This window comes from Salvelinus fontinalis, chromosome 16, assembly GCF_029448725.1.
Source record: "Salvelinus fontinalis isolate EN_2023a chromosome 16, ASM2944872v1, whole genome shotgun sequence".
NCBI classification, from domain to species: Eukaryota; Metazoa; Chordata; class Actinopteri; order Salmoniformes; family Salmonidae; genus Salvelinus; species Salvelinus fontinalis.
This window is the reverse complement of record NC_074680.1, coordinates 35,281,127-35,290,602: the sequence shown is the minus strand read 5'-3', so window position 1 is coordinate 35,290,602 and position 9,476 is coordinate 35,281,127. Positions and strand designations below refer to the sequence as shown.

The following is a 9,476-nucleotide window of genomic DNA, read 5'->3' as shown; positions in this document are numbered from 1 at the left end:
TCTTGACCCGAACATGAATCTACTGTTCCCGAGAACTACTTCCGGGGGTCATTGCCGTGCATCGTTTTTTCCCTGAGCTGTTCTATTTTCAGTTTCAACTTTTATACATATTTACCAACACAATGTCCCGAGGGTCGAGTGCAGGATTTGACCGACATATTACCATCTTCTCTCCAGAGGGCAGACTCTACCAAGTCGGTTAGTATGGGATCGTTATGAAGAAAATAAAAAATACTAACTTGCGCAGTCATCACCGGTAGCAAACTAACGTAAGCTAGTAACTTAGCTAGCTAGTAATGTTAAGGGACATGTTACTTAAGTTAATCATATTATTAACTGTTTAATTCTGTCAGTGAACGGATAAAGTATGTTAACATTGTCAGATCCTAACGCGTAAGAAATTGATTATGCTTGCTAACTAGTAGCTAATCAATTAGCTAGTTAGCCAGCTAAGTAGCTATCCTAGCTAACGTTAAAATTCAAATCTGTCAACAGTTCCTGCTGCGCTTGAAATTTGCTAACCTAAGAACTACTCGTGTAACGTTATTTGACAGAAGTTGCCGCTTTGAATCTGTTATCTCTCCCATAAACAACAGTCTGGAGTGATGCATAATGTTTTCCTGTTGTGTTTATTTCCCCAGAATATGCATTCAAGGCTATCAATCAAGGTGGCCTTACCTCATTAGCTATCCGAGGACAAGACTGTGCAGTTGTCGTCACACAGAAGAAAGTTCCAGTAAGAACATTCTTCATGACTTATTCATTGCTCTGTTATCAATATGCCTATGCGATGTTACAGGCTGTAATGAGATGTACTCTTCAATCTCCTACAGGACAAGCTTCTTGATGCCTCCACAGTCACACACCTATTCAAAATCACAGAAAACATTGGCTGTGTCATGTCCGGAATGACAGGTGGGAAATATTTTAAGGTTGAAATATCCAATACACACTGAAGATTAACTTCATGGAGTGTATTAATTAATTTCTGTAATAATGACAAATAATAACTGATTCTTTTGTGTTCAGCTGACAGCAAGTCTCAAGTCCAGAGAGCTCGCTACGAAGCAGCCAACTGGAAGTACAAGTACGGCTATGAGATCCCAGTGGACATGCTGTGTAAGAGGATGGCTGACATCTCTCAGGTGTACACACAGAACGCTGAGATGAGACCTCTGGGTTGCTGTAAGTGTTACAATTCTGTTTAAAAATAATAATAATCTTGGACTATAAGTGGTTTCAAATTATTGGAGGTGAACCAAACCTGCTGGTTTAAAATTAACAGTACGACTGTTCCTCACTAATAAAAACATCAGGATAGCAGAGTCCCTGCCCATCTTATGAAAACGTCTGAAACCCTAGCTTTTCAAAGAGTATCTTAAATAAGACATATTTCTTATCCCCCCCCCCCCCCCAAAAAAAAACCCGGCACTTTTCCTACTTGCACTGACATTGCTGATAACTTCTTTATTGAAGAAAAATTGAAAAATTGACTTACTATGACTGTGATATGTGGTTCTCACCTAGCTATCTTAAGATGAATGCACTAACTGTAAGTCACTCTGGATAAGAGCATCTGCTAAATGACAAAAATGTAAATGTATTTTTTGGGGGGAAATGCAGAGTAAGAAAGTTGCATTCTTAGCTAAGAAAGATGCTTTTAGTTTTGGCCTTTGGTCTCACTTAATTAATTGTTTTTTTTATCCATTGTTGCAGGCATGATAGTGATTGGTGTGGACGAGGAGTGTGGTCCCCAAGTGTATAAGTGTGACCCTGCAGGATACTACTGTGGCTTCAAGGCCACCGCTGCTGGGGTCAAACAGACAGAGGCCACCACCTTCCTGGAGAAAAAGGTCAAGAAGAAACTGGACTGGACCTTTGCGCAAACAATCGAGGTAAAATACCATACCCCTTGGTGTGTAGAATAATATAACCTAAATCAGCAAACTAGTCCCGATTTTGAAATAGTTTGAGTTTCATCCTCTTTTGTTTACAGACTGCGATAACTTGTTTGTCTACGGTACTGTCCATTGACTTCAAGCCCTCCGAGCTAGAGATCGGTGTCATTACAACGGAAGACCCTAAATTCAGGTGAGTCTCCATGGGAATTGTTTAATAGTGATGCAACTTTTCGAAGCTTGGTGCAGAAAAGAACATAGGAAGTCATAAGTGTAAATAGAAATGTAATCTTTTTTTGTATGTTGTGTAAACACCAAGTATACACTGGAGAGATAGGTTATGTACAAAGAACCAGGCAGAATCAGTATTTGTCTCTCTCCATTTACAGGATCCTGACAGAGACCGAGATCGATGTCCACCTTGTGTCCCTGTCAGAGCGAGATTGAGTGTTTCCATCTGTTCCAGTCTAGAGGGGAGACTACCCTAGAAATATGGCAGAGAACACTACCGCTGATCTTCAGAACAAAAGCGCTGACTTCTTTTTTGCTGTACATTTACGCTGTTCAATTAAAGAGAATGTTTTCGAGAAACTCACATCCTGGTAGGTTTTCTTTCCCCATACAGATATGGTGCATAGATCCAAAGCCTTATGCTGACTGTTATTTGACACTATGATTGTGTGTGTGCTATAGAAATCCCTGAATGTCTTATTTTACTTAAAAACAAAGGCAAGTGGATTCAGATCTTTTGAAATAAATTGTCCACACAGCTCAGCACATTAGTGATGCAATACAATAATATTTGAAAGTTGAGCAATGAGATTGAAGATCCCCTTATTCCCTGTTCTAGACTGCTGGATGTACAGCATTCTTGAAGTGGTTGTAAGCATGTGTGCATTATAAACTTGATATTCACATCCACAAATGTCTTATCAAAGACAACTCTGATTTTTAGCAATCACCTAAAATAGAATTACCTCATCTTCAATGATGACATTTACATAAGTATTCACATTTTCATAAGTATGCATCCTGTTTCCATTCATCGTCCTTGATGTTTCTACAAGTTGAATGGAGTCCACATGTGGTCAATTCAATTGATAAGGAAAGGCATACACCTGTCTATATAAGGTCTCACAGTTGACAGTGCATGTCAGAGCAAAAACCAAGACATGAGGTCGAAGAAATTGTTCGTGAAGGCACATGACGACCTCCTTGGAGTTTGCCAAAAGGCACCTAAATGACCCTCGGACCATGAGAAAAAATATTATCTGGTCTGATGAAACCAAGATTGAACTCATTGACCTGAATACCAAGTGTCATGTCTGGAGGAAACCTGGCACCATCCCTACGGTGAAGCATGGTGGTGGCAGAATCATGCTGTGGGGATGTTTTTCAGGGACTGGGAGACTAGTCAGGTTCGAGGGAAAGATGAACGAGGCACAAAGTACAGAGAGATCCTCGATGAAAACCTGCTCCAGAGCGTTCAGTACCTCGGACTGGGGCAAAGGTTCACCTTCCAACTGGACAATGACCTTAAGCACACATCCAAGACAATGCAGAAGTGAGTTCGGGACAAGTCTCTGAATGTCCTTGAGTGGCCCAGCCTTGAACCCGATCGAACATCTCTGGAGAGACCTGAAAATAGCTGTGCAGCGACACTCCTCTGACAAAGCCTGAAGATCTGCAGAGAAGAATGGGAGAAACTCCCCAAATACAGGTGTGCCAAGCTTGTAGCGTCATACCCAAGGAGACTCAAGGCTGTAATTGCTGCCAAAAGTGCTTTAGCAAAGTACTGGGTAAAGGGTCTGAGTACTGAAGTAAATTAGATATTTCAGGGGGTTTTTATATTTGAGAAAGTTCTAAAAACCTGTTTTTGCTTTGTCATGGGGTATTATGTGTAGGTTGATGATGAAAAATGTTATTTAATCAATTTTAGAATAAGTAATGTAATGTGGAAAAAGTCAAGGGGTCTGAATAATTTCCAAATGCACTGTATATTCCCCTTCATGAAGACGGTCTGGATTTTCCATCCGAAGGCTTTGTCATTTCTCCTTGTCATGCCGAGTCATATGAGCTTCTCTTATTCCCCCTCGGGACTCTTTTCTGAATGGCCTGGCTGTCCCTCTTGTGTTTCCTGATCACTTCGGGCTTTGAGGGAGCATGCTATGACTAAATAATTTGCCTTCACCTGCAGAGGTTTCTCTGAGAATGCACCACTGAAAAGTAGACCGACAAGGTAAAATGACTCATCTTTGTAGTATGAAAATCAGTAGCTCAGTAGTAGATTCTCATGAGCTGTTAAGCTTGTACTTATATGCATGACAATAACCACACTGACAAAAGTCTCGAAGTTCTACCAGACTGTTTGTACACGCACACACACAGGTAATCAAAGTTACTGTATATCCCTCATCACATGACCTTAATCACATTTAACATCTGAGAGATCCTCATGTCTGTGAAGCTCTGACTCCCCAGGGAAATTGTTCACTGCTGCCAGTCTTGGCCCCACCCTTACAGGAAATGCAAGTGTACTCAGCTATAATAACAATACTAATTACATATACAAGTCTATGGATAGATGGTACAGCTCATCATTTGGCTATAACTCATTCAGAAGCCTGATAGACCAGCAACTTGGAACTTAAGTCCCTTATTCTGTTCGGGCATTTGTGATGTGCCATTTTATCTGCATAATAGTGTGTTAGTCTTGAACACTGACCTTTCGGCATCTGTGTAATTTATTTAACATAATTGCATGATTCAGTCTCGTAAAGAGATGACTGAAGTTCTGAAAAATCACCATATTTTTTCATCAATCTCCAACAGATGGAAAAACACCAGAAATCAAGGCAATGTTAAATATGGACTATTTTAATTTACTGGAGTGTGTGGCTTGCTTTACCTTTCCACAAACAATGGAAAGCATTTACAATAGTCAAACTTTATACATTTAAAAATATAAATCTTTGTATTCACATCCATTTACAATATAATACATGTAGGTGTTATTACATCGTTGGTTGGATGTATGCTGTGATAATGAGTCTTTCAGAGCCATAAAGACTTATTTATTGGCATCCATTTTGTTTATTTGGCATCTTCTCAGTGGTTCACATTGTCCATCATCACTTTGTCAGTCTGTTGTACCCCTGCTGTACCAGTCTTCTGCCATCCTCTACCTCTGAGGTTGGCACCACTTCGGCATGCGACTGTACCAAAGCTAAAGCCTGTGCACAGATGAGCTTCTGTCTCTGCCTGTACTACTGTTCTTTGGAGGTTCTGTGGTCTATTTTCTAATGGCACCCATTCCATTGAACGTCATCATACCAACATGTCACCTGTTAAAGGAGAAGGTGGATTAGAGCCAAAGTTCACTCATGACTATCTAAAATGTCTAATCTGCTGGGTTCACTCATGACATACAGCTAGATATGCTGAACCGTTTTCACAGTTTAGTATCACTACAGAACTATATGGCAAAACCCTATACAAGCAATCACACACAGTAGCGATGTGTCACACACTCACAGTCCAAATAAACTCACATCAGAGTTAAGTCACACTCACCACTTCATCAGCCGGTCCCTCCTCTTCCTCACTGTCCTCAGACTCACTGTCTGGCAGTTCTCTCAGCTCCTGAGCCGTCAGCTCATACAGTTCCCTTTCGATGGAGGCGTTCTGGCGTCCGTAGGTCAAGTGGTACGGCGTGTGACCGCCATAGGTCAGGCTGTTGACATTCGCCCCTTTACTGACCAGGAGCAGCACCAAGTCCAGGTTCTGTAGGTCAACAGCCAGGTGGAGAGGGCTGCGGCCATTGCACTGCTCCTGGAACACCAAGGGACAAACAAGTACCAAATAAGTTAACGGAAAATACACAGCATTTGGATGTTTTTTATTAAATGTGCATGACATAGTCAAATGAGTGGACTATTGTGAGGGTAGGGTTGAAGAAAGACTAAGTTGTTGCATGCATACCTGTGCATCGATGTCAGCTCCGAGATCAACAAGGCTCTCCACTAGCGAGAGGAAGCCATGGATAGAGACCAGATGCAAACAGTTCTGACCTGAAACAGAGAGCAGAGGAAGACCAATGGTCAGAGAAAAGGATAACACTTTACATTAAGCTGCCCTTATAACTGTGTAGTAACCGTAATTACTGCAGTTGTTAAACATTATTTAGTAGTTGCTTAGTTTCAGTATGGCCACAGGTTCCCTACCAGCTGAAACAAGTAACAGAAAATAGACTAGACCCTTCTTACCACTGTAGTTTGGCGTGGCCATGATGGCTGGGAGCTGGGTAGAGCAGCCCTGGGTCTGGGTGAGGACACTGAAGCAGGTGAGAGAGCCCTTCCTGCAGGCGATGTGAAGGGCTGTGTTGCCACTCTCGTCCACTAGCGTGGGGTCACAGCCAGCCTTCAGGAGACACTCCACTATCTCAGCCTGCTCTGTGATCACAGCCAGGTGGAGAGGAGTCTATAGGGGAGGAGGGATTTGGTTAGGAACTGGAAGTATGGGTCTCACACAAAAAACTTTATTGTAAGTGTGCATATACTTCTCTCTCATACATACACATACACCTTGTATTCTACCTATGCATCTATTTGTGCAGGTTTTAGCTGTATTTACCTGTCTCTGGTAGTTATGTTGATTGAGGAAAGGCTCATTGCATGACAGCGCTATCATCTTCCTTGCACAGTCCTTGGCTTCATGGATAATGGCAAGGTGGAGAAGCCTGCATAGATTTAAAAAGAAATAAGAATGTATTATTTAACTGCTCAGATTACTCAACAAAAGAAAAGAACACGAATATGACATGTAGGGGTTTAAAATGTAGAATGAGAAAACGGCAGCACTTCATAGACTTCACACTTTTTCCCCCTCAAGCTATTTCTACTAGTGGTGGCTTGACGCACTGGCGTACGTTGCAGCGCGTGGTTTCTGGCACGAGGCCTGGGACTTTCCCGGCTGGGGCAGAGTGTGAGCGCCGCCCATTTGACCCCCGGCCATAGTACATTCCGTTCTGATAGCCTTTTGTTTACGTACAGTCCACAATGACCATAATAATCACTCTGACTAACTCCCCCCAATACCTTCCTTGTGCATTGTTTAGAGGCTGCTTTGCATGCAAATGCTAACAATAACTGTTGCACACTGGAAGACACCCACAATTGCGAAAAATTACTCAACTACAAAAATAAGCTTACATTTGTTTTTATATTGTCACATTCACTGGATAGGTGCAGTGAAATGTATTGTTTTACAGGGTATGCCAGAGTAGTAAGGAGCCCCTGAAGGAAATTAGAGTTAAGTGCCTTGCTCAAGGGCACATCGATTGATTTACACCTTGTCGGCTCGGGTATTCGAACCAGGACCCTTAGGTGAATTGCCCAACGCGCTATCCGTTAGGTTACCTATATAGCCTAAAAATAACAATAATAATGCATTATTTATAGTAGACTTGGTGTAACTATCTTCTGACATGGAAAAAAACTTGAATGTCCACAGATGGTATTATAGTTTCTCAACGTACGTGTCTCCATCATCTGAAACTTGTTCCTTCCACAGTTCATTGCCGCATTCGTCTCTCTGCGGTGTGTGACAATCCACACGAAGACGCTCGAGCTCACAGGCGACAACTTTATATTCCTCATCTTTGAGAGAGTCGAGGCCACTGTCCAGCCGCTCTTCATTGAAAGATTTAACTTTCCCATCCTTAGAATGTCGACCATCAGTGTTACAATCCATGTGGTTGAGGATTCTCGCTCGATGAAGGTCCATTGACACTGGCTTCTGTGTTGGTTGTAATTCAGACCTTTACATACACCAGCATTCAATTCTAGTAGTGCCCGAGGGGGAGGAGTCAATACAGGGTGGGGGATTTCCAGGCGGATTGCACTGTCACATATTTAAATTCTGCATTTTCATTATTGTGGCCGTTTATCCAACATGAAACGAACCCCCTTAAAAAAAACAGATTAGGTTTATGTTAGAACATTGCAGATGGCATTTGAAGTTTTGAGAAATGTGCATAATCCTACATAAATGCAAATAATAGCCGAAATAAAATCAAGACAATTCACTCAGTTGATTAAAAGTAAGCAAAATATAATTCTGCCTGATTATAGTGCATATAGTTGGCTACTTGCAGAATAGATGTCACGTTCGCTGAAATAAATGTCGGACCAAGGCGCAGCGGATGTTGAGTTCCACATTATTTATTAGAAAGTGAAACTAAGCAAAGACAAAAACAAATAAAAAATAAACTAACAACGAACCGTGACTACAGAGTTGCTACGTGCACTAACTCAAAACAATATCCCATAAACACAGGTGGGGAAAACAGCTACTTAAATATGATCCCCAATTAGAGACAACGATTACCAGCTGCCTCTAATTGGGAATCATACAAAAAAAAAACATAGAAAATAAACTAGAACACCACAAAGAAATAAATAAACTAGATCACCCCCAGTCACGCCCTGACCCACTTCACCATAGAGAAACAATGTCTCTCTATGGTCAGGGCGTGACAATATATTATATTGGCTGAGTAGGCCTGTCAATACATTTTATTTTGTCAAATATTTCATCCCTCTGTACAATGATAGGCCTAATGAGACAGAACTGCATTACAATTAGGAAACTCCTGTCTGCTTACAGTGCATCCAGAAAGTATTCAGACCACTTTACTTTTTCCACATTTTATTACGTTACAGCCTTATTCTAAAATTGATTGTTGTTTTTTTGTCTCCTCATCAATCTACACAATACCCCATTATGACAAAGCAAAAACAGGTTTTTAGAAATGTTTGCATGTATTAAAAACAAAACTGAAATACCATTCACATAAGTATTCAGACCCTTTACTCAGTACTTTGTTGAAGCACCTCTTCTCAAGCTCTGTCAGGTTGGATGGGTAGCGTCGCTGCACAGCTATTTTCAGGTCTCCCCAGAGATGTTCGATTGGGTTCCAGTACAGGCACTGGCTGGGCCACTCAAGGACATCCAGAGACTTGTCCCGAAGCCACTCCTGCTTTGTCTTGGCTGTGTGCTTAGGGTCGTTGTCCTGTTGGAAGGTGAACCTTCACCCCCAGTCTGAGGTACTGAGTGATCTGGTGCAGGTTCTCTCTAAGGATCTCTCTGTACTTTGCTCTGTTCATCTTTACCTCGATCCTGACTAGTCTCCCAGTCCCTGAGGCTGAAAAACATCCCCACAGCATGATGCTGCCACCACCATGCTTCACCGTAGGGATGGTGCCAGGTTTCCCCCAGACATGACACTTGGTGAGTCCAAAATGCTTCCATTTAAGAATGATGGAGGCCACTGTGCTCTTGGGGACCTTCACTGCTACAGACATTTTTTGGTACCCTTCCCAGATCTGTCCCTCGACACAATCCTGTCTCGGCGCTCTACGGACAATTCCTTCGACCTCATGGCTTCGTCTTTACTCTGACATGCACTGTCAACTATGGGACCTTAAATAGACAGGTGTGTGCCTTTCCAAATCATGTCCAATCAATTGAATTTACCACAGATGTGGACTCCAATCAAGTTGTAGAAACATCAAGGGT

The 9,476-nt window shown here is 41.9% G+C and overlaps 2 protein-coding genes across 2 annotated transcripts; one reads left to right on the top strand and one right to left on the bottom strand.

Moving 5' to 3' along the window:
• Positions 1-28: 28 nt before the first annotated feature.
• Positions 29-2,493, top strand: LOC129813077 (proteasome subunit alpha type-6-like). The gene is made up of 7 exons (XM_055865235.1): positions 29-198; positions 642-736; positions 834-915; positions 1,030-1,185; positions 1,717-1,895; positions 1,997-2,091; positions 2,288-2,493. The coding sequence occupies exons 1-7, from the start codon at positions 123-125 to the stop codon at positions 2,343-2,345; spliced, it is 741 nt and encodes a 246-aa protein (XP_055721210.1). The 5' UTR covers positions 29-122; the 3' UTR covers positions 2,346-2,493.
• A 2,261-nt stretch (positions 2,494-4,754) lies between these two features.
• LOC129813076 (NF-kappa-B inhibitor alpha-like) lies at positions 4,755-7,767 on the bottom strand. The gene is made up of 6 exons (XM_055865234.1): positions 7,435-7,767; positions 6,531-6,636; positions 6,164-6,377; positions 5,880-5,968; positions 5,472-5,729; positions 4,755-5,242 (listed from the first exon to the last, which is right to left on the bottom strand). The coding sequence occupies exons 1-6, from the start codon at positions 7,680-7,682 to the stop codon at positions 5,198-5,200; spliced, it is 960 nt and encodes a 319-aa protein (XP_055721209.1). The 5' UTR covers positions 7,683-7,767; the 3' UTR covers positions 4,755-5,197.
• Between the last annotated feature and the right edge of the window lie 1,709 nt (positions 7,768-9,476).

Excerpts from the sequence above, each read along its gene's own strand:
- LOC129813076 (XM_055865234.1), bottom strand. The coding sequence starts at position 7,682 with ATGGACCTTCATCGAGCGAGAATCCTCAACCACATGGATTGTAACACT. Across the intron at positions 6,637-7,434 it reads GTTTCAGATGATGGAGACAC|GCTTCTCCACCTTGCCATTA; the intron begins GTACGTTGAGAA and ends AAATCTATGCAG. Across the intron at positions 5,969-6,163 it reads GGCCACGCCAAACTACAGTG|GTCAGAACTGTTTGCATCTG; the intron begins GTAAGAAGGGTC and ends TCTCTGTTTCAG.
- LOC129813077 (XM_055865235.1), top strand. The coding sequence starts at position 123 with ATGTCCCGAGGGTCGAGTGCAGGATTTGACCGACATATTACCATCTTC. Across the intron at positions 199-641 it reads GGGCAGACTCTACCAAGTCG|AATATGCATTCAAGGCTATC; the intron begins GTTAGTATGGGA and ends TTATTTCCCCAG. Across the intron at positions 1,186-1,716 it reads GATGAGACCTCTGGGTTGCT|GCATGATAGTGATTGGTGTG; the intron begins GTAAGTGTTACA and ends CCATTGTTGCAG.